Source organism: Stegostoma tigrinum, chromosome 23 (genome assembly GCF_030684315.1).
Source record: "Stegostoma tigrinum isolate sSteTig4 chromosome 23, sSteTig4.hap1, whole genome shotgun sequence".
Lineage (NCBI taxonomy): Eukaryota > Metazoa > Chordata > Chondrichthyes > Orectolobiformes > Stegostomatidae > Stegostoma > Stegostoma tigrinum.
Window position 1 is genome coordinate 11,578,411 of NC_081376.1, and position 25,253 is coordinate 11,603,663.

General features: G+C 39.4%; 1 protein-coding gene across 1 annotated transcript in view; it reads right to left on the reverse strand.

The window, feature by feature from the left end:
- Nucleotides 1-22,595, reverse strand: part of LOC125462191 (myosin-16-like) — a 76,380-nt gene extending 53,785 nt beyond the window's left edge. The window contains exons 1-10 of the mRNA XM_048551886.1: nt 22,536-22,595; nt 18,772-19,029; nt 16,878-17,021; nt 14,970-15,126; nt 13,740-13,767; nt 12,738-12,837; nt 9,334-9,426; nt 7,876-7,939; nt 7,668-7,766; nt 2,364-2,467 (exon numbers count right to left, since the gene is read on the reverse strand). Of these exons, the coding sequence (XP_048407843.1) occupies nt 2,364-2,467; nt 7,668-7,766; nt 7,876-7,939; nt 9,334-9,426; nt 12,738-12,837; nt 13,740-13,767; nt 14,970-15,126; nt 16,878-17,021; nt 18,772-19,029; nt 22,536-22,592 (1,104 nt within the window). The 5' untranslated portion in view covers nt 22,593-22,595. The remainder of the gene's footprint in view (nt 1-2,363; nt 2,468-7,667; nt 7,767-7,875; nt 7,940-9,333; nt 9,427-12,737; nt 12,838-13,739; nt 13,768-14,969; nt 15,127-16,877; nt 17,022-18,771; nt 19,030-22,535) is intronic.
- Between the last annotated feature and the right edge of the window lie 2,658 nt (nt 22,596-25,253).

A 25,253-nucleotide genomic window follows, 5' to 3' on the forward strand; every position in this document is an offset into this window, starting at 1 on the left:
TCAGGGGTGTGTGGGTTATGGGGGATGGGTCTGGGTGGGATGCTTCAAGGGGCGGTGTGGACTTGTTGCGCTGAAGGGCCTGTTTCCACACTGTAGGGAATCTAATCTAATATAATCTAATTTATTGCAAGAGGAATTGAAGTCAAAAGTTATGCTTCAGTTATACAAGGTATGGTGAGACCACATCTGGAGTCCTGTGTAATTATTGGTCATCTTATGTAAGGAAGCATGTAAATGTGTTGAAAGCAGTTCAGAGAGAGTTTATCAGACTAATACCTGGAATGGGTGGGCTGTCTTAAGTGACGACTGAGGGGTCCTGACAGAGTGGATGCGGAGAGAATATTTCCTCTAAGGGAGAATCTAGAATTTCGGATCACTGCTTAAAAATTAAAACAGAGATGAGATGAATGTTTTTTCACAGATGGACATGAGATTTTGGAACTCTCTTCCCAAAAGACAGTGAAGGCAAAGCATGGATGGAAAGATTCTTGGTAAAATGGGAGGTGAAAGGTTACCGAGGTAAGCAGGAATGTGGATTTGAGGTTCCAATTAGATTAGCCAAGGTCTCATTAGATAGCAAAGCAAACTCAAGGGGCTGAATGGCCTACTCCTACTTCATACTTTCATGTAAGAGGAACTGGTTGCACACTGCTGCACTGAGAAATCCTCTATGGTATTGGAAAAGGAAGGAACATTCTTCAAGGGGCAACAGAGCCTGAATGACTATAGCTCTGATGTGACTGAAAGTTTCAGTCCCTGCCAAGACCTTCAGTGGTCAGTTTGGAGGCTCACGAGTCCACTCCTAAGGCCTTAATAGGGGCCTAAAGGGTCACTGGCACCATTGCATAATCCCCCACAATTAATGGCCATCATCACCATCTTACGGCAATTAGGGTTGGACAATAAATGCTGGTCCTGGTAACAATGCTCACAACCCATCAGTGGATTTTTGAGAAAAAATTCCCTGAAATTCCTGCTGTCTGTCTGCTGTTAGTCAGTGCTAAAGGCAGTGTAATGAGTAGGGAAACCAAACAGTTTTCCGGGCTTCACCTGTCAGCTGGTATTAACATTAGCAGGCAATGCAGGGCCATATCAGGGGCATTCTCAGCCACAATAAACAGATGGGGCACTGAGGATGAGCACTTAAGACTGTTGAGGCCTCATTGCCTCTATTCCTCCCATTCTCCATCATTATCCAGCTCACCAGGATGGGAGCACACAAGAGAATTGAAGTGTAACCCAAATGTTGATCTCAACCAACAGTCAAACTACATCCTCTTGCTATAAGAATACTAGTCAGTGTGGAGTATGGAATGGTTGTTTAATTGGTCACAATACAAAATCAGATGTAGGAAATTTAGACCAGAGGGCAATATAAATATCTTCATTTTGAGCATTGCAGGCTATGGAATCATTTCCAGAATTACTAATTAAGGTTGAAACTATATTAGCATTTGAGATCGGAGGGGTTAGATGGTGAGATTGGTTAAGAATATGAAGGGAAACACAGTGAGTAAATGGCTTGCAGTCTATTCGGTTAGATGGACAGTAACATAGGCATGGATTGTTCGGGACAAGTGACCTGATTCCTCCTTTGAGATATCTATGTTAATAGTAAGCTAAATGACCTGTCTGGCTTTTCAGTATTTTACAGATTGACAAGACATTTCTCTGAATCTTCCTTCCTTCAATAGAAAATGCAGCTTCAATTCTCAGAATTGAATGCATACTTTCTGGTAACTTTTTCATTGTTAGCACCATGGGATCTTTTACTATGTTAAAGGCACGATTTAACATGTTGTCGTAATACAGGATCTACTTTCATCCATTTACTGATGTCTCTGATAAATGATAGTAAAAGTGTAACTTGGGGGAAATCCATCTATTTAAATAATTTAAAAACAATAGTACACATAAGAATATGGCGTAGGAATGTTAGTCAGTGCACTAACAATAATATACTGAGGATTTCACTTCTTTAGAACTTCAATAAATTGTCTTTTTGAAATCCAATATTTTCTGAGCTGCCCTGGTTCATAAATGTACATTTCCCATCAACTGGTGGGATTCACTGCCTCGAAATTGCAAACTGGTCCTGAGAGGTTCTTGTGGTGCAGTGGTAGAGTTCCTACCTTTGAGCCAGGAGGCCTGGGTTCAAGTACCATCTGCTCCAAAGGCATATCATAACGTTTCTGAAAAAGTTACTCAAAAGTATTTGACTGCTCTTATGGCCTCGGTTGCTTTCAGATGAGCATATATCACATTTCCTGTGAAATGCTTTAGAATATTTTCGCCAATGTGTGGTAACGCTTTCTACTGAGGGGGATTGATAGTTTGTTAAAATTTAATGAGAAGGTACGCACATCAGTGAGTTCCATCTCTTCACCGTCATCCATGTTATCCACTTTGACAACACCCTGGCACACCCAAAAGTATTGGTTAGGATCGGCCACCAGCAACAGCGAATCTAACAAGGAAAACAAAAATAAAAATTAATCCCTCATCTCCACCAAATTTTTCATTTATGCACAACCTCGTCTCTTTCAGCAAATGGCTTCAACTTATAAAGTACTTTTCAGAGAGTCAGGATGTGCCAAAGTCAAAGTGCTGTGCAATTTTTAAAGCCAAAGAATGTTGCAATATGGGAATTGTACCTTTTAATACATGTTTCCAGAACTCATAGCCAACTTGATTAAATTGTTTCCACTGTAAAGCGGACACAAATTTAAGAAAAGCTGAAAAGCTGAGGTAGGAGTGAGGAAGAGTGATGGAAGCACATTCAGTCATAACTGTCAAATGCAATTTTTACTTCAAAGGAAAATTTACTTCGGGAAAAGAGTTAGGATGCTAGTTACTCATTCCTTCAGCAAGGAAGCAGAAGTAGATGGACTGAATGGTCTCCATCTATGCTGCAGGACTCTGTCACAACATGAACTGTGATTCAAATCGGCAGTACTTATTCTGCAAAGCTGTCAATAGAGAAGGTGCTGCAATTGTATCCAATCACATGACTTGTTTGAAATTTTCTTTCAATATGGATCACAGTTGCTTGTAATATTTATTTCCCCACTTCCAATTGCAGTGTTTCCTCAAGTGAGATTCATAGTCCCTGTGGACCAGTGGGAGCATGAATTGTGACGGAGAGTATAGGGGAACATGGGTCTGTGCACAGATGTATAGAACGGCAGAGACAGTATGTCGAGTTTGGGATTGGGAATGGGGAAGTAAGTGGCCCGGGTGTCATGATAGGGCACAGCAGCGATGAGGGTTGTGAGGGATGGATTGGAGGGTGTTTTATTTGTTCATTTTTACTGTTAAACTTTGGACGTAGTCTGACATGGGGTTCCAGCACTTTCCACCTGTCCCACCCTCACACAAGACATTAATCTGTAAGTCTTCCTGGGTTGTCCACCCTGTCTTCTAAACCAGCCCAACAATCACAATGAGAAAGGGAAGTCTGGGCGGCCATTCTGAAATGGTGGGCTTGTGGAGCTGGGAATTCTCCCATCTCCGCACATCTGAATTTGGAACGAAAATCAGGGCCTTAGGGTCAAACTCAAAATATCAACTCTGTTCCCAGCCACTCTTGATGCATTGTGGTCTAAACAGAAATCAGATGGCTTTTTTGGTGCTGCTAAATTGAACATTGTGGTCGATATGTGACAGGACACATCAACACAAGACTAACTACTATGAGCAGGATGAGGGAAATTCCTAAGCACTTTGAAAAGGACTTTAAGGTAGAGCGAACCCATTTTTATGAGGTTCAGATACAGAGGTGAAACAAAATACTAGCTGTTCTTGGTATGAACAATTGACACTGATTGTAGAGAATGAATCATTTCCAAGTCAAATTCATTTTGGCTTGATTTAGGGCTGAAAATAGGTACAGAGTAAAGTTCAATTAATTACTGTTAGAGGTATGTACAAAGTGATAATTATACAGACATAGAAACATTAAGTAATTAGAAATACAGTTCCCCGATGTCAGGTGTAAATCTGGGTCTTATGCATGTCCAGTGCAGCAGTACATCAAGTCACTTTCATTGCATGAGTTTCACCAGATTTGCCATACTGTGTAGCAAAGTCACACAGTCCCCTCCATCTGCCAGCCCAGTCAGAGGGCCAGCAGCTCAGTAACACCACCAGCAACAGTGGCCACTGCTGAGGTGCGAAGGGGGCCTGGATCCTACACAAAGCAGGCTGAAGATTTTTCTAAAACTTTAAAGAAATGAAATGGAGATTCTTCTGACATAATCACAGGGGTCAGAGTGGGGGCTGCCTTCCCTGGCCACAGGCACCCCAACTTTCCGAAGGAAAAATATACCTCTCCACCACCACTACTGCCCCGTGTCTACTGCTAGTAAATTGCTTGCAATCAGCTCGGAACCTCTCTAATCATCAGGGGATCTGTCCATCATTGACATTTTGCTGACAGCCTATTAAATGCTTAAAATGCCTATCAATGAGACTTTTCAAGTCTTAAATTTGTTTCCTACCTCCTCATGGTGAGAGTCAAAACCACTGTAGGTAAAATACCCCCAGGTGGGATTGCATGAGGGGGCTTAGTAGAGTTGGCTCCCTGTAATTTTACTGGCTCTTCCACTCTCCACTTTGATCCCGTTGGCTGGGTAAAAGTTTTCCCAATGGATGGCGAGAAGTGGATTCCATTCTTACCCTCAGGGCAAATGTGGAATTAATAGGGAGGTTTGGAAACGTGTGGGCCTCATGAGGGCAGGTAGCATTTGCACAATCGGTATGTGCTCCATCAGTCACAGAATCTAATATTTGTACCATATGTTAGATCAACATATCTGCACATGGAGACTTCAAATAGCAAGTACAGTCATTCTATTATCATTCCCAAATGTTTAATTGTGCTTATTACTCAGCAAGGTCCATCTGCTTTCTTCAGAGAGCGAGGAAATCCAAATGATCTGAGGTAAGCAGCCAAATGTGATGAGTCTGCACAATGTATTATTTACACAAACTCACCACACACACACACTCACAGACACACACACTGTCTCACATACACACTCTCAGACACACTCAAACACACACACACACACACACACACATGCACAACACACTCAAACACACACAAACTAGACTCAAACACACAAAAACCACACTCAAACACACACAATACACTCACACGCACAAACCACACTCAAACACAACACAACACACACACATTACACTCAAACACACATACACAACACACACACAATACACTCAAACACACATACACACACAACACACTCAAACACAAACACACACACACACACACACACTACATCCAAACACACACACACCACACAACATACTTACACAACACACTCAACACACACATACAGACCACACTCAAACACACACACATACAACACAACACACACACAATACACTCACACACACATACAACACAACACACAATGCACTCACACACACATACAACACACACACAATACACTCACACACACATACACACGCACACACAATACACCCAAACACACACACATACACGCACAATACACAATACACTCAAACACACACACGCACAATACACAATACACTCAAACACACACACACATACACACACACACACACACAATACACTCAAACACACATACACACAATACACTCAAACACACACACACAATACACTCAAACACACATACACACACACACACAATGCACTCACACACACAATACACTCAAACATAAACACACACGTGCACAACACACTCAAACATACAAACACACACAAACTACACTCAAACACACACATACACACGCACACATAATACACTCAAACACACATACACACAATACACTCAAACACACACACATACAACACACACACTACACTCAAACACACACAATACACTAAAACACACATACACACGCACACACAATACACTCAAACGCATATACACACACAATACTCTCAAACACACACACACAACACTCAAACACACACACCATACACTCAAACACACACACACACAATGCACTCAAAGACACACACACACACACACACACACACACACACACACAATACACTCAAAGACACACACACACACACACACAATACACTCAAACACACACACAATACACTCAAACACACGCACACAATACACTCAAACACACAATACACTCAAACACACAATATACTCAAACACACAATATACTCAAACACACAATACACTCAAACACACACACAATACACTCAAACACACACACAATACACTCAAACACACACACAATACACTCAAACACGCACACAATACACTCAAACACGCACACACACACAAACACACACAATACACTCAAACACACACACACACAATACACTCAAACACACACACACACACACACACACACACAATACACTCAAACACACACACACACACACACACACAATACACTCAAACACACGCGCACACACACACATAACTGAATACAAAGAAGCACTCTGTGGAACACAGGACATTGGAAGTACAGAACTAACAAAAATGGGGAGGAAGAGGGTGGGTCATGAGGTCAAATCAAATATTGGACAATAATCCATTCCCCTGCCAGGAATGCAGATATTAAATCATCTTATTTGCAATTGGTGGGTCACGTAGCTATTTTTTGTCTGTTTATACTCATGTGAAGCTTCTGGGTTGTTGTGCATTAATTTCTCCTGCTTGTTAATTAATTTAATGGCCATGCAGTTCTTGTATTTCCACAGATTGGGGACCGCTGAGGAATAGGAGACATACAGAAAGTTCATTATTCAAAAGCATATGAAATACCTTGAATGACTACTACATATACTCAAGTAGCAGCTAAACATAATAAAATTGTTGTATTGACCATATATTTTCCACTATTGAAATAATTCCACAGAGGCCAGGATCCTGCCACCAAGTTTACACATGGACAGTTCTTGACACTGGTCCAGGTTCCTCACAGCCAGCTTTCAGAATGAACAGGACCCTTGACACTCCTGTTTATATCTCCCAGCTAGGGCTCCCTGATTGGACCAGATTAACAGCCCAATCAGGGAACTCATATTCCATGAGGTTCACCTGGCTGACCTTGTTCCAATCAGTACCTCATATCATTCCTTTTATTGCACAAAAAAATGTCAGTGGTACATATGCCTCAGCATCTTTTAGCTCTGCCTCAGTGAAATTTTCAAATGATTATAAACAGAAAATATTGTATTACAACGTCTGTTTTGAAATGTCTCAGCAGCTTCTACACAAGCATTTTTTCTTCATAATCCAAATATTGCCAGTTTATGCCTCATGAAAGCCAAAGACATAAATCAAGCAGCAACCAATATGATGTTATGTCAGTAAGTTAAATGGGATGCTGTTCTCAAGTAGGACATGTTAACAGTCTCGCTCTTGCATGGTAGCATTTGATGGATACAATGTTAATGGCGTTAATAGATTTACATGACCTATTCTTCAACAAACAAATTGACGAGAGTCTGTATAACAATAAAAGTTGGTAGCTAACCTGGATTTTCACTTTAAAGCAAAAATATCAACTCGTGATGAAATGAAAAGAATGCAGAGACATTCTAGATTGACCAAATGGACAATTTTTCCAAGCTCCTTTCTGCATGTTCATTAGTAAATGATGCTTATGGACCTTAACATGCTTACCCAGCAGGGCTGACAGCTTTCCTGACAGAATCTGGTAGAAGATGTGGTAGCCTCTCTCAGCAGCTTGTTGAGAGATCACACGAGACTTCTCCAGCAAATCTAAATGTATGTTGCAAATGTGACAGTTAAAACATTTCCATGTTCAAATTTGTGCATTGATGTTCTTTCGCTATTAACTGCTGTATCATATACAAAAGAAAATGCTTACAGCTCTCAATGTCAGCACCAGCCAATTTACCAGATGGGCCAAAGTGAATTCGGATGAATTTACCCTGAAGAGGATTACAAATTAAAAGTAAATTGAAGTTAGTTACATATTACCATTAACATTAATCTTCAGTCTTAAACAGGTATAAGATTACACAATCTTTGATTTTCCATCACAACAATGTTAGTCAGGAATTCCACCAACAGTAGGGGTAGTTAGCCCATTTATTGCTGAAGAATAAATTGTTCTGGTATTTACTCATGAGCTGGGAAAGGCTTCAACAAGACCCCCTCTTACTTCCACTGACCATATCAGTAGAAGATAGAAGTAGATGTCTGTGCGCAACAAAGATTAGTTGGTGTCAATTTATCTAATTAGAAGATCACAGTTTGGCAGAGATCATTGGGTAGCAAGACATCTTTCAAATCAAAACCTCAGTGTGAATTTGAAGGAAAATGTGAATGGAGATCCATCCCATCATATTCTGATCAAACCAAAAACGTGGAATCCGAGAATGATACAGTTTCTGGAGGAAACAATTAGACCTATTCAGTTTGTGCCAGTTCTGGGATAGAGCTATCAAATAGCTTTCACTTCTCTGCTCTTTATGATTGTCCTGCATTTATTTCATTTTCACATATTTGTCTCTTGCTAATTGAAAATTACAATTAAATCTGCTTACACTATGCTGTATGCTCCATATTACAGCAACGTGCCACAGAAAGAATTTCTCCTCATTTCTCTGGGGCATTCGCCCATCCGAGTCCTCTAGTTACTGAGCCACCTGGAGCACAAACCATCTCCCCTTACTTATTCTATCAAAACATCTCATAACTTTGACGCTTCTATCAAATCTATGGAATAAAATGGTCAACCTGACATATTTCTGATGTTGGTCATGAAACACAGATTTTCTTCTATTCATTCAGGAGATCTGAGCATTTATTTGTCATCTCAAATTTCCCTTAAGAAAATCGTGGTCTTTTTGAATTCAATTGAATGCTTTGCTAAGTCACTTCAGAGTCTGGTTAAGAGTCAACTATATTATTGTGGACCCAGACAGAATGTAGCTTCAACTGGATAGGGATGGCAGATTTTCTCCCCTGAAGAACATTAGATAGTTATATGCAGCAGTAAGATGGTTATATGTTCACTATTATTGATCTTAGCTTAATATTTCAGATTTGTGTAACCACTGAATTTAAAATCCCCATTTGCCATTATGAAATTTAAACTCATGCCTCCAGATTGTCTGGTGAGATTATTAGTCCATAACATAAACACAACATCACTGTATCTACACTGCCTTGTTAATACACACAATAGAACTTGGTAAAAGTTATCCTTAAATTTCAGAGAAGTTGATAGGTGACTAATCACAAATTATAGGGTGCAAAAGGTTTAATTATTGAACGGTCACATAACCTGCACGAAGGGAGGGGAGAAAAATAGACTTACAAAGCGGGAGGAGTTGTTGTTTCTGGTAGTTTTTGCATTCCCAAAAGCTTCCAGCACAGGATTGGCCTGGATGATTTGATCTTCCAGGGAGCCCTTTACAAAGAAAAAGAGAGAAAAAAAATCTGTATTATCAGGTTCATAATATTTTTCTGCATGAAGAATTTATTACATGAATTTTTATCTTTCTCTTTCTAGAGATGCTGTTTGACCCTGTGAATATTTCCAGTATTTTGTTTTCATTTCAGATTTCCAACATGCACAGCATGTTGCTTTTGTGCTGCTCTGATTATTTTAAAGTTAATAGCTTTTGAAGGCATGAATTTGGCTTGATTGCTATCGCAGTGAATCACCAGCCGAAAAATAGACATTGCTGGAAAAGCTCAGCAGGTCTTGCAGCATCTGTGAAGAAAAAATTCAGAGTTAACATTTCGGATCCGATGACTCTTCTAACACTTCTGTTTTTGTTCCTGATTTACAGCATCCGCAGTTCTTCTGGTTTTTATTCAGAATCATCAGCCCATGTTATGAGTTAATAAAGAAAATTCAGTTAAAGCATAAAATAGTTAGTCCATTCTCTGTTGTCCATTTTGAGCTATATCTGGGATGAATTCATGATTCTTTCAGTGATAATTAATGACATTTTTAAACATACCTGGAATTAGGTGAATTTAATATTTAATGATAATGCAATGCAGTTGATTTTAAAAGTGTTTTAGTATTGATGCTAAGTCTAATTTGGTGCTACAAACATAGAATTTCCTGCGTATGTATCCATTGAAGCCCCAAGTGTACTTCTGTCTGTTTTATGTAAGATCTGAGATGGCAATTGAAAAAAATGGACACTAAATCAAATGAAAACTATTCAGAAGTACAAGTGGAAATCTCATAGAAAACAGATACAAATACGAATTGAAATTCAATTAACTTCCTCAGCCTTAAGCTGGTTTGAGAAGCAATGGTACGTAGTCATGTTCACCTATTACTTTAACTCCAGTAATCTGATTTGGTTTTATCCTTACTTTATCGACACTTCTTCACACGCAGCTCTAGAGGTTTGGGTTATACTTTGGATTAAAATGTGCAACAATATCCAATTGCAGAAGGAAACCAACATTCTCTTGCATATGTCACAAAATGCTGGACACTGTTTTGGTGGGTGAGACAATCCAGATCTCATACAATATTTGGATGTTTCACAGAACCTGTCGATGGCTGCTTTAGTTTATGTGATGTTCAGCACTTGAAGGTGTGTTGGCCAACAACAATTGGTTTGAGTTGCATCCTCCTTCCAGCGGTGCATCAATGGTATACTGTGTAGGTTTGTCAAGAAGAGCCCTTCTGAAAGATTTAATTGTTGAAAGACCATGGCCAGTTCCATTAGGATTTTACCTTTGTTAGCTTTGGTGAAATTATGTTGCATACATATGCATTGACTGTGGCGTGACTGTCTAAGTGGAGTTTGCAAATTTTCACCAAATGTGCATGGGTTTCCTCCGGGTGCTCCGGTTTCCTCCCACACTGCAAAGATGTGCAGGTTAGGTGGATTAATCACACTAAATTTCCCATAGTGTCCAGGGATGTGTAGGCCAGGTGGGGTAGCCATGGGAAATGTGGTGTTACAGGGATAGCATGAGGGAGTGGGATGCTTCTTGAAGGGTCAGTGCAAACCTGATGGGCCGAATGGGCTCTATCTGCACTGTAGGGATTCTATGATTCTAAGTATTGCATTAACTCAATCCAGAAGTAATATCATAAAGATTATGTAAAAATTCAAACAAGCTTAAAACCTATTATTTGTTAATTAAGATAGCAAAGTGTGGAGCTGGATGAACACAGCAGGCCAAGCAGCATCTCAGGAGCACAAAAGCTGATGTTTTCGGGCCCGAAACGTCAGCTTTTGTGCTCCTGAGATGCTGCTTGGCCTGCTGTGTTCATCCAGCTCCACACTTTGTTATCTTGGATTCTCCAGCATCTGCAGTTCCCATTATCTCTGATACTATTTGTTAATTAATACCATTTTAGTCCCAGATTAACTTTACAAGTTTCAGATTTCAATACCTGGAAATAGTAACTCATATTAATGTAACTGGTATGCAAGCGTTACAGTTTGAACTTTTTTCACATTTATTATCAATCCTGAATTATTCTGAAACAATGGTAACAGAGTTCCCTGAGGAAAGGTCAAATACAACTATGTAGCAAAATTTGGACTTAAATTCTTTAATTTATTTGTTCTGGCCATTGAATTATTATTCCACTTGTTTACCTTGTATACAACTTTATCTACACTGTTTCCAAAACATAGCAATTATTTTAACATTTATTTACATTCATATTAAATCACATTTAATGTGAAGTATTTTGCAAACGATACATGATGAATCCTGCTGATGTCAACATTAGTGAAGACAATTAACCATTTTAGCCACATGAGCAAACAACGGCTAATATTGGACTTGCAAATAATTAAGTATATTTAAGCAGACTTGTGTATAATGAAGTTTGCTATAAGTATCCTCTTGGAATGAAAAGATTTGATTTATAAGCTTAGGAGGGTAAATGATAAAAACAAGAAACCTAGATTGTAATTACATTGTTGCGTTCAGCTCCGTTCAAGAGAATCTAAAAGCCATGGTGCCTGTACCTCAATAGATGGTACACTGCCGTTATTTAAATTCAAAGATAATATTCATTATTCAAACAAAATATCATGACTGACTAGTTCTTGTAATGTTTCCTTTTGGTGTAAAAAGGCAACAATAACATTTGTTGCTAAATGTGGATGTCGAAAATCACATGCAAAACTCCTTGCCCTTCACTGCGCTGAGGAGAATGAGCCCAGCACTCCTGGCCTTGCCATATGACTGAAGAACCTCATCCATGGTCCCATTCTAGCAAATTTCTTCACATCCTTAGAAGCCCTTGATACTCTTCTTACACTATGGTGTCCGGAATTGACACAGCACATCAGATACAGTCAACTCAGATTTTTAAAACAAACATTAAGACCAGCAGGTGCTGCAACCTTAAATGAAAACATAGAATGCTGGAGAAACGTAGCAGGTCTGGCAGCATCTGCAGAGAGAAAACAGAGTTAACGTTTCAATTTCAGTGACACTGGACTTGAAATGTTAACTCTGTTTTCTCTCTACAGATGCTTCTGGACCTGCTATGTTTCTCCAGTGCACTCTGTTTTGATTTCGGATTTTATAAACTTCCGCCTAACTTCCTTTAAGCTCTACACCTCCGATAAATTCCATAATCCAATATGCTCTTTCACCAGCCTTTTCAACTTGTCGCACCACCTTCAAAGCTTTATGTACATGGTATTATTTCTTTCACTCAAGTCATTCATCCAAACAAATTAAATCACATCAAAATTCTCTGTCAAATGCTAATCTCACCTTTCCGTCGCCTGCTTCACTTGGCTTGACACCACCTATGTTGGCAAAATACTGAATGACCTTTTTGGTGTTTTCAGTCTTCCCAGCACCAGATTCTCCGCTGTGCGTGAAAAAGTCAAATGTTTAAATTGTCACAGATAGGTTTGAATTGTGATGAAGAAACCCTTTCACTTTCGAGGCCTGAAGCATCAGGACTCCCTCATTACACTGAAAGGGGTTGAACTTTTGTGGTCAGTTTTAAGACTAGGACAGGATGGAAACTCGATAATAAACACAAAGAATTTCCCCTAGGAAACACCTGTGCTTGATCAAGGCAGCAGTTAAACTGGCTGAATTACGGCCGAATTTTTAATGTTTTGGGTGTATGCCTAACTGTACAAGAATGGACGATAACAAGAACCCTGATAGATAAGTTCCAAATCTGATGCTGGGCATCACACAGAGCCTACACCTTTTTTTTTACAAAGAACTGGAGGAATGAAACCATCAATGAATCTTTCTTCTGAGCCTGCCAATTCCAGTGGGCCCAACAGCAGCCCTATACAGATATGATGGCAAGTGGGATGGTTCATAACCATTTGGGACTAGATTTTACCTTCTTGCTGGCCACGCCCATCAGCATACATGCAAAAGAGCCACAGCAATTGCAACTCACTTCCAGGTTTGCCAACTGATTACTGTGATCAGACAAGCTGACAAACTGCCTGGGATTATGTGCTCAGATCTATCCGACAGTACCCACACTTGCTGGGAGCAGTCAGAAATTCTGTTTTGGACCAAGTAACAGATCTTAAATGCTTCAGGAAAATGATAACGGGTCTCAGGTGGACCTTCCCTTAGGTTAAAGATGGGATAATTCACAGTTCGCAACTTCCCACATGACTGTGCTGTCAATGTGAAAGTGTAGATGCCAAACTCGATTATTAGTAGTTACTTAGTTTTAATGATCTCCAAAAGTTTACATTCTGAAGAAAAATATAACAGATTCAAATAGGTACTTACGTGATGAGCATAGATTGGTTTTCACGCTCTGTCAAAAAGCAATGTTAAAAAAATGAATTGTTGTCGGGTACAATACTAACCCTAACACATTCTAGCTCATATTAAAAGGCTGACATTTAACAATACTAAATCAGTGATGTGCAAGCCTGTTCACTTTGAGCACCATTCTCATTCACCTCTGACAAGAGATAGCACACTCCAATAAATTGCTGGCATTTACAGGGAAAAAAACTATATTTGATATTCTATCCTGTATTTCTATGCATTCACACTTTAGTTTGCCCTGAGTACCAAAAGATCAGTAAATACTGAATGAATTACCATTTTAATGGACAACTGCAAAATTGGTCTATGTCTATCTGGCATCTTCTTCACTACTATTTTAGTTAATAGTCGATTATTGTTACTATAGCAATCAGGCAATTGGGGTTAATTGAGTAATATTTTGAGTTGATATAAAAGTAGAATGGGCAGAACTGCTGTGTGGAAGGAGCCAAAGAAGTGTCACGTTTTCTACCTCACTAACACAGCAAGGATCTGATATGTTTTTGGTAGTAAAGGAAGGTTGCTGAAAAGTGAAGATGGGAAACCAAGGGTTCTGTTCTGTGTTCTGAGTTACTTTGGAGAAGAATGGCTGAAACAAAGTGCGAATTGACAGGGTATAGCTTCCCAGAGGTGTTTGTGCAGCTGGACACTACGACCAATGGAAAAATAAAGTGGGTTATGTCTTTCAAAAAAAAAGAAGTATGGCATTGGTATTATTTCTCCCTACTAGACAGGATCAGGTGGAAGCAGTATCAGGTGTAAAGTATTCTCAGAGCTGTTTATGAATTCATGTTCATTGCTGTGGAAATCTTTATCTTTCTGAAATTTGCTCTATCCCTTCTCCCTAACTGAGAGAAAATTGAAATTTGGCCCCATCCCTACCACCCCCAAACTCCACATACAGATTGTACAGCCTTAATGCAGACTGTTTGTTGTACTGTCCTGTTTTGCTGAGTCGGTAGACTTTTGTTTGGTTTAAGTCCTGTTGTAAGATCTGCCTTGCTTTCCACATGTCAGCTGGAATAATAGTATAATTAGATGTTTCTGTCAAAATCTTCACGTCCCTAACGATGAATGTTTGTTTCAATTTAAGATGGATGTGAATAGGTTCTTACAGAGTTATAAATGTTCAATACTTTCAAATTGTTTCAAAATTTCAAAGAAACATTTTTACTTGTCTCTTACCTACAAGCATGTCATGGTAGGCATTGTCTGAGACTGAGAAAAGATGGGGAGGCATCTCATTGCGTTTCTTGCCCTTGTACATAAGAGCCACTCTGGCGCCATAGATAGGCAGCCACTTGTACGGATTTACCGTTACACAGAACAACCCTGAATATGTCTACAAAAGAAGGAAACATCATCAAAATGAGGCACGACAGTTTTGCTAAAATGGCTACATGCTGATAATGAGTACCTTAGAAAAATAGCTGATAAAACACACCACTGAAGTTCCTTGCCAACTCATGAAAGATTGTGCTTCTTCAGCATCTTTCATGACCACAAGACATCACAAAATGCTTTGTAGCCAGTTAAAGACCCTTAAAGCAAGGTCTCAACAATGATAATGTGTATATTAATAAGTGAGCTGTTATTTTTCATGATATTGCTTGAGGGACACCAGGACAACATCTTTGTTTTTCCTTGACATGAGTGAGAAGATCTTTTATGGGCAGACAAGGCCTCGGTTTGAGCTTGTCCTTCTGGCGGTGCAGTATTCCTTCAGTACAAATTTTGGAACAAAGTCTCTAAATGCACAGCCAAGAGTGCCTACTGAATTTGTTTTGTGGTTCACTCTGCATTCTGTATGGTTACAGTGAGCTTGCACGTGGAGTCGGGATATCTGCTGTGGAGGATATGCAACATAAAACGCTAATGCCTCTGCCACCAGCTCTGACATTGATTGGGTATTATGTGTAGTAACTTCACCTGCTTACCATTTCTTTCTACAAATTGCTAAGGAATGTACAACTGTCATCACTTCTTGTGTTTGATGGCTTTAGGCCTTCATGTAGCAATGTTCCTGGTTCAGCAGCTTCTCCTTTCTCATGGAATATTTACAACCCCTCAAAAGTTATCAGTAGCTTTATTTACTTTTACATCCTAATACCTTTATTTCCATCTAAAAGAACTAAAAGAAAATCTGTGAAGTTCAAGTTGTTCCAAGGATAGAATATTACTCCCATAGCCAGGATGTTCTTTTAGTTCTGACATTTAGGAATCGAATATAAATATGTACCTGACCTCTCCCTCAACATAACCTTTCTCAAATGCTATTATGATTGGCATCCTTAAGGTTCTCCTTGCTTCCTCTAAGATTGAAATGTGCCTTGCAACATGTTCTACAGCTTTACTGTCTTAAAATTAGCACTTATAAGACAAGAAATGAGGAGCTTGCGTTGAAAACCTCAAATGCTGAAAAGAGAAGCCAAGGTCAACAATTCCAGAATTTTTAAGAATTGGAAAAGGGGGAGTTAAAATCAAATATTGACTTTAACTCCCCCTTTTCCAATTCTTAAAAATTCTGGAATTGTTGACCTTGGCTTCTCTTTTCAGCATTTGAGGTTTTCAACGCAAGCTCTGCATTTCTTGATCCCATCTGTTCCCTATACTGAAATGTTCGCCTATACTCAGTGATAACAATCTTACCTTTGAATCAGTATGTCATGGTCCATGTTCCAGAGTTTGAGCACAAAATCTAGACTGGCATATTAGCATTATGCATAAGGACTGCTGTTCTGTCAGCGGTGGTACTTTCTTATGAAAGGAAGAGGGCAAGGAGAAGGGAAGTTTTCCAGCATCTGAAACATCTATGTTTCACCAAAGACAGATTGACCAGACAGTGACCTCATTTTGTGTTTGTGGGAACTTCCTGTGTCCAGATTGACAGAAGCTGCCTGCAATATTCTTTAGGACAATCCTTAACTGTGAGAAATGCAAGATTGATCAGTCCTTCCATCTGTCTCTCTGTTTGTTTCTTTCTCTCTCTCTCTTTTCTTGCATCTTGTTCTAACTGTGGAAATTAGCCCTTCACATGGATTACTTCAAACTTAAAGAAAAGAAAAATACAGATCAACAATCCATGTGACGTACATAAATTCGCATTTTGACATAGCGATCGCGGAGATTTACGAGGACGCTTGCTTCGTTCAGAAACGTCAAGTTAGCCATGTCTGTGACTTGATGAAACTTTGGTGGATTCATTTGCTGAACATTATCTTTCTTCAAAGTTAGCGTCTGAAGGAAAGCACATAAAAGATTGTACAGAATGTAAATATAACGCTTAACCTACATTATTTTAGATCAGAGTATCAGATGACCCCATCACAACGATAATTAAGAAGGAAACAAACACAGGGGCCGTACATTGTATAAATTGCCCTGGTTGCCAGGATTTTTTCTTTAACTATGTTATACCATATCAAAATGGAACAATCAAATGTTAAAGCAGCAATGATCATATTTTGAGTACTGTGTTTCATTCTACATCATAGAATTTGATGTATACTTCACACTATTTTAAAAATGTTACATGTTTAACCTAATCTTTTTAGTCTCACTTTTTCATAGATTTGGTACAACACAGAAGAAGGCTATTTGGCTTTCTTCATTTCTGAAGAAGGGTCTGGGCCCGGAACGTCAGCTTTCCTGCTCCTCTGATGCTGCTTGGCCTGCTGTGTTCATCCAGCTCTACGCCTTGTGATCTCAGAAGGCCATTTGGCTTGTCTTGTCTGCACAGGCTCTCCAAATCAGCAATTTTTCCAGTCACTCCCCTGCCTCCTGTGTGTAAGCCTGCTCACTCTTCATTTTTTACATTCTCTTTCTCAGGATTCAATGCTTCAAAAAATCCTTGTCAGCTTTAAAGATTAGTCTTTCTGGCAAAAGGCAGAATTCGAGTATCATCTCGCTCTTATTCACACAAGACAGCTGCAATAAAGTCAAAAACTTACACAAAAATAACTAGTGAACAGGGAAGGTCTCCTACCAGTGAATATGTTCTGACAATTTCTTTGTTTAGATTATGATAAAACAAAAACTAATTTCTAAACAATGGAAACCAATTGAAGGTGCTTGACACAATTTTGAAGGGCAACATTTGAAAGTTGAAAATTCAAATAATGTATCCCCATTTATCCCTGCATATTGCTTATACTGAGACCAATACATTAGTCTGACCAGGAATCTGTGGTATGGATTGAGAGAAGCTAATGAATACTTATCTTTCTCAGCAGGCATCTTCATCACTAAACTTTATTTTTTAAATGAGGATGTTGTTACATTAAATGTGGGAGCACACAGCACCTGATAGTCATTGTAAACACCATAGCTTAATTTTTCATTAGAACCAGTGTTCTTGCCATCCCAACCCCATCAACAAGTATAGCTCTGGATTGTAGAATCCCTACAGTGTGGAAATGGGCCCTTCGGCCCAACAAGTCCACACTGACCTTTAGAGCTTCCCACCTAGACTCATTCCCCAATCCCCCCTAATCTGCACATCCCTGAACACTATGGGCAATTTACCACAGCTAATCTACCTAGCCTGCGCATCTTTGGACTGTGAGAAGAAGCTGGAGCACCTGGAGGAAACCCACACAGACACAGGGAGAATGTGCAAACTTCACACAGACAGTCACCCAAGGCTGGAATCAAACGCGGGTCCCTGGCGCTGTTAGGCAGCAGTGCTAACCACTGAGCCACCGTGCCGTCCTCTGATTCCAGATATTCAGCCTCCATTGCACTGTCCATGAATCCATTCATGGCACTGATCACAATTTACAAAGAAATGTCTCCTGATGCCTACATTGGTGACTGAAGGCCGGGTTCAGGAACATTTCTTAACTCCTCCTACCTCTAATTATCCAAGCAAATGAAGTGAGCACTGAAGTTCACCACTTAGTGTCACATGCATTAACATCATTAAAAAAAAAGAGAAATGTTGTCTTTTATTTCTCACAATATTACTTGTGGGATCATGCTTACTTACTTGATTCTTGGCCGTCTTCACGGTGACTTGGTCACCTTGATCAGACTGGATCTCTCCTTCAACAAAACCATCTTTTTCATCCTTTACCCAGCATGACTTCTTAATATCGTAGGGCTTGCTCATATATTCCAGTTTCTCCTTTTCAGAGGGAGCCAAATACGGCATTGGATCAACATCATCTGCACACTCTCCTTTGCCGACCATTTTGAGTTTGGTTTGATTGTAGAGGACTAACTCGAGGAGAACAGAGAACTCCCTCTGAGGATATAAAATAATTTCAAAAATATAATCTGCAAAGGGAGAACTCGTGCAGCGATTTTTCAATTCTACAATTCTGCTTTGTGTCCTACAGCTCACCAGCCTGACATCCCCGTCTAATTCTGAAGATACATCCAGCCAGGACCATTGTTGCTGGCCCGTCAAGATTTAAAGGGCAATGGGAGAGAGAAGGAGACTCAATAAGGACTGGAGTTTCACAGATTTAGGCATACTCCAGAAATCCTTAAAAACAGTGGCTGATGAGATGTTGAGGTCCCAGCCATCTTCTGGCAGATCCCATTTTTGCTGGGAGAGGAAAAGGCAAGATCATGAGTCACACAGCTGGGAAACCTGGTATCACTGAAGACATCTTCAGCTCATGCAGAGATTAAGTAGACAACATTTTTGCTGTTCAAGGTGTCTCAACTCTTGGTATGGCAGTCATAATTTTTTGCAGGATGCTTGAATGGTTTTGAAAGACCGATAAGCTCAGTTTGAGTGTTATGATCTTAAGTTATTTAAATTATGAGCCCATTAACAATGAAAAAGGGAAAAAAAATCAGGCTACAGCTGTTGCTGAAGTAAAAATCAAACAACTACTAATGAAGTCCACTGAAAGATAGTAACAATAATAATTTTGCAGTTTGAAAAAGATAGATAGACATCCATTCATACAGTTCTAATAGATTTTGTTGTTAACATTTCTTAGAGGCTGTTGCTGCAGTAGCTGAGCTCATTTGAGTATTGGATGAGTTTCCAAAGTTCCAAAACGGTTTCTCAGCAGGAATCTGAGTGCACATTCTGCTTGACAGTTTTAAGAGGTTATTTAAGGATACGCTGTTACAATATGATTAATGAATAAAAGTTTCACGGTTTTTATGATTGATTGACCACTTGAGGATATTTAAAATCTTTCAAAGTGTTTAATAAATGAATGACTTTTTGTCCGTTTCAACGGCATCTAAATGAGAGCTCCATCAGATTGTTAAAAGAATAGTTTTTTGTTTAGTCTCTGCTCTGAGGTCAGCCCATTGTGTAATGTGGCCATGAAGGTGGCAGTGGGGAGTAGTGAGGTGGCATGGAGCAGATGAGGTGGTATGGGTGCATGAGTGTTTAGGATTGGAAGATCTAGCAGTCTTTTCTAAACCTGGGCCAAAAGTGCCAGAAAAATCCTGTGGTACTCCACTCTGGTCTTTTCCCAAACAGAACACAAATGCTTCTGGTTATTGCAAACATTATGTTCTCGACTATCTCACTCACCATGCTCCGTTCTCTCTGTCTAATCCTGGCCGATGCACCATTAAAGAAAGCTGCCATCTCAGTTTAATTTACAGCGGGAAAATAAAAAACTTATTCTATGCTCTGCAGAAAGAACATTTACGTTGCTGTTCCCCAAATCCTCACACACACAGAGTTCTGTGTTTCTGTTGTTTCCACTTTTAATGAATTTAAATGGATCTCTAGACTGGAGGTTTGACCTTAAGAGTCACATTAACAATTTCACCGGGAGTTTATCAGGCAGTCTCCCTACATTGGCAGAGGCCCACCACTACTGGGAAAATGGAGTGGCTGCAGGAAGAAACCCTTCATTGGCTATTCAATCAGCCGATGGGTCAGAGTGCCACCCTTCACTGCAGGTGCTGGTAAAATGGCATAGTGGCAATAAGATAACAAAGTGTGAAGCTGGATGAACACAGCAGGCCAAGCAGCATCTCAGGAGCACAAAAGCTGAGATGCTGCTTGGCCTGCTGTGTTTATCCAGCTTCACACTTTGTTATCTTGGATTCTCCAGCATCTGCAGTTCCCATTATCTCAGTGGCAATAAGATATTGGGTATTCTACACATCCCTCCCACCACCTCCTCACTTTCCCTTGCCATTTTACTGGCCCTTCTGCCTCCTAGTTTGTTTCTCCAGCTGTAAATATTCCCTCTCACCAAAACTCAGTCATATCATCTAACAGCACGCTGGCTTTGCCATATTTTCCTATCCCTGCTTCCTATAGCCAGCAATCAATGCTCATTCCAAATGTTCTGTTTGTTGTACTTTTTTGCTACAACTTCCAACTTGCTAACCTCCACACTCCATCCAAAGCTTCATTTTCGGAAACTGCAACCTTTTCCATTAGTCATGCTTTCGCCCTTCTGACTTTTTCTTTTCCTTCATTTGTCCCTCAATGTTTACTGTGGTGATCTAAGTTCTCTATGTGAATGGGAAGACGCCAACATAAAAATGAACTGTTTCCCAACTACTACAAATACCTCCAAATTCACCCGCAAATAATTACAACTGATACAAAATTTAAACCAATTGATGTTTTAAAATATATTACGGTCAACAAGATAGCAAGTGATTAAAGAATCATGGTTGTTTGACAAGAGATAAAATTAACTGTTTCAAGACTATTTTTAACAAAAAGACTTGTGTGAAATGACAGTAAAACACAAATCAAGTTGTGATTATTTTACTAGAAGACGCTTTTTAACAATTCCTCAAAAGATGCAAACAAAATACTGAGAGGTGGCCTTAACTTCTGTTTCAGTGTGCAGTGTGTGCTTTTAGTTTGAAAAAGTACAATATACGGCACTTCACCGATGGATGTCCGAAAATAAAGTCAGAAGTCTCACGTCACCAGGTTATAGTCTGACAAGATTATTTGAAATCACAAGCTTTCGGAGTTTTGGTCCTTCTTCAGGTGATGAGGGAGCAGCGCTCTAAAAGCTTGTGATTTCAAATAAACCAGTTGGACTATAATCAGGTGTCATGTGGCTTGACTTTGTGGCTCGAACAGAGTTGAGGAAAAACTTCTTCACCCAGAGAGTGGTGGATATATGGAATGCTGTGCCCCAGAAGGCGGTGGAGGACAACTCTCTGGATACTTTCAAGAAAGAGATGGGTACAGCTCTTAAAGATAATGGAATCAAGGGTTATGGGGATAAGGCAGGAACAGGATACTGATTGTGGATGATCAGCCATGATCATAATGAATGGTGGTGCTGGCTCGAAGGGCCGAATGGCCTACTCCAGCACCTATTGTCGATTGTCTATAAAGCAGTCCAACACCAGCACCTCTTTTCACATCATGAGGTAAATATCATAGAATCTATGGCACAGAGGAGGCCATTGGTTCATCATGCCTATTCTAACTCTTTGAAAGAGCAATTAAATATTTTCCCCAGCTATGCTCCCTTCTAGGCTTTATCCAGTTTGAATTTTATAATTGAATCTGCTTCCATCACCCCACTTAGAAATGCCTTGCAGATCACAACAACTTCCTGCATTTTTTTGAAAGTACATCTTCCGCTCTGACTCTCTAGCTGTGTCACTATCTCTGAATTTGTGACAAATTTCTTTTAAACGCTTGCCTTCGCTCAAAGTAATCCAAATAACAAACTTAACTTCACAACAATGACAACCTCACATCATAACAAGATCTGTTGAAAAATCTAATGGGCATGTGATTGCACTAAACAAGCACCGAAAATTTGTTATCATTAGCTCACTTACCAGAGACGGGCAGAAGCTGCTATGAAGCCTTCTTGGAATTTGTCTTTTATACTTCATGTAATATCCTGAGCAAGCAAAAATCATTAATTAGCATTTACGGAGAAAAAAAATTAGATATCCTTTATTGGTCATTCATTGGCTACTCCTGTTCCCCAGTGCATGACACAGTAAATAGCTTGTTTCTAGGGAATTGTGGAGTCCAACGTATGTCTATAAAAGGGACAAGGAACAGGTGCCACATTATAACTTGGAGGCCATACTGACTCAATATATAAGGGATCAAGTTGCAGTACTACTTAAGGGAGACATTAATTAATTTGCTATTTTAGAAAAACATTAATTTAATCCATGATCTATTTTGGTAAGAAGAAAACATTGTCTGTGAAATTAGTCATTTTTTTCACTATATGTTTAGATGAAAGTTATGTCTGTTTTTATTTAAATTTGATTTTACATTTTTACATGGTGAGTTCTGCATTTCTGATATTTTTATTCCCACTGACACTAAAGGTAAAGAGAGTCTTATATAAGGAAATAATGATATAGCTTCTTTCATTGTGGGCATGTGAAGCTTGACTCGATATTGCAAATGTTCCTTTTGCATCTCAGTACATAATATTTTAATTGGGAACCTATTGAAATATGCTCTAATTTAGAGCCTTTGGGGTTGGAAGTCTTCGAATTAGAATTATGTTTATTGTTATGTGTACAGGAATACAGTGAAATGTGAACCATGTTGCCACACAAAGAGCATCTTAGGTGCAAAATACCTCGCTTACAAATCTTACGTACAGAAATAAAGAAATGCTAAAGGTTTTATATTACAGTTCTTCATAATATAAATTAGAAAGATAAAGAAATAAAGTTAAAAGATAAACATTACAGTCCTGCTATAGCCTGAAGTCTGAGGATGGAGAAACCAAACTTTCTTCTGGAGTGGAAGAGATGTGATGGAGACAGTTACTGCTGACAGCTGTTAGCTTTCACCACTAAATTCGACTTCCTTGAATTTAGTTATCTCAATATCAGGGGACTATTGAGCATACAACTGCTTTGCATTCATATACAGTTGGTTAGAAATAAAGCAATACCAGGTTATAGGCCAACAGGTTTATTTGAAATCACAAGCTTTCAGAGTGTTGCCCCCTTCGTCAGGAGACTAATGCTTTGAAAGCTTGTGCTTTCAAATAAACCTGTTAGACTATAACCTGGTGTTGTCTGACTTCTGATCTTGTACACCCCAGTCAGACACCGGCACTTCACATCACAGTATTAGTATGAAGTTGTTTGTTGGATTGATGTGAATTGGAGAGAGAGAGAGACAGTACAGTTCTGCTATTGGGATCTGAACTTCAGGGATTTCACTCAAGTGCAACATTTTGAAAATTGACTGTTGGGTGCACACAATATCACAGCTATTGTACTCATTGGGTTAATTATGTAATTATTCAATCCTTATATAGAAATAAAACATCTTCAATATAATTTTTGAAGAAGGTGATTTTATTTCTGCAAGAAAGTATCTCACCAACACAATAGGAAAATGCTTGCGGTTTCAATAATCATGCGACAAGATAGTCTGTGAATTGATTTCCCTTAGTTAGTTCAGAACAAGGAGACATACCACTTTGTAGAAGAACCATATGGACAAGAAGGAAGCTATTGTGGATATTTTAGAAATTAATGCATCTAAAACACACATAGTGTTGGAGAAGCAAATACATTTTTTCTAAAAGGAGTTCTTTCTCCAAAAGCAAATACAAATTCATGGCAGTGAATGTGTTTCTGTTCACAAGGATTTGTAAATGGTTGCATTCAACTTCATTAGAATTGAAAGCAGCTCAACTCAGGTGATTTCATAGAATCATAGAATCCCCACAGTGCAGAAAGAGGCCATTCACCTCATTGAATCCACACTGACCATCAAAAGACCATCCCAACAAGACCCAGCTTCCCCACCCTATCCCATAACCCTACATTTACAGGCTAATCCACCTAATCTACATTAGGATCTCAAATCTGCATTAGGAACTCAAGAGAAAAATCTGGAAACCATGAAGAATTACCATCAACCAGGATGCAGACTTTGTTGCTAGCATCTACACTCTATCCTTACCGCACACTTTGAGTGAAGCCATTGTAATGCTAGTCATTATGGGGCAATTTAGTATGGCTAATTGACCAGACCCGCACATCCTGTGGGAGGAAATCCACATAAATATGGGGACAATGTGCAAACTCCACGCAGGCAGCACAGATAACCACCGGGCTACCATGCTGCTCATGGATTTGTCCACAAATAGTTCATCAAAGTATCTTGTGATGAGAAGATGCAATTGTGACTCACTCCCTTCATACTGGAAAGCCCAATGAAATAAAAATGTAATGTAATACATGTGAAGATGTCATGCTCTTTAAGGAACTGCTCAGGTTGCAAGTCAGAAAACAGGAAGGTATGAAACAGAAGCAAAAACAAAGTAGCTGGAAAAGCTCTTTTCTGATGAAGGGTCTAGACCCGAAACGTCAGCTTTTGTGCTCCTGAGATGCTGCTGGGCCTGCTGTGTTCATCCAGCTCCACTCTTTGTTAGCTGCAAAAGCTCAGCAGGTCTGGCAGCATCTGTGAAGATCATATCAGTCAATGTTTTGGTCCGGTGACCCTTCCTCAGAACTGGTGAGAAGCTGGTATGAGACAATAATGTTGACGGAAGCATTTATAAC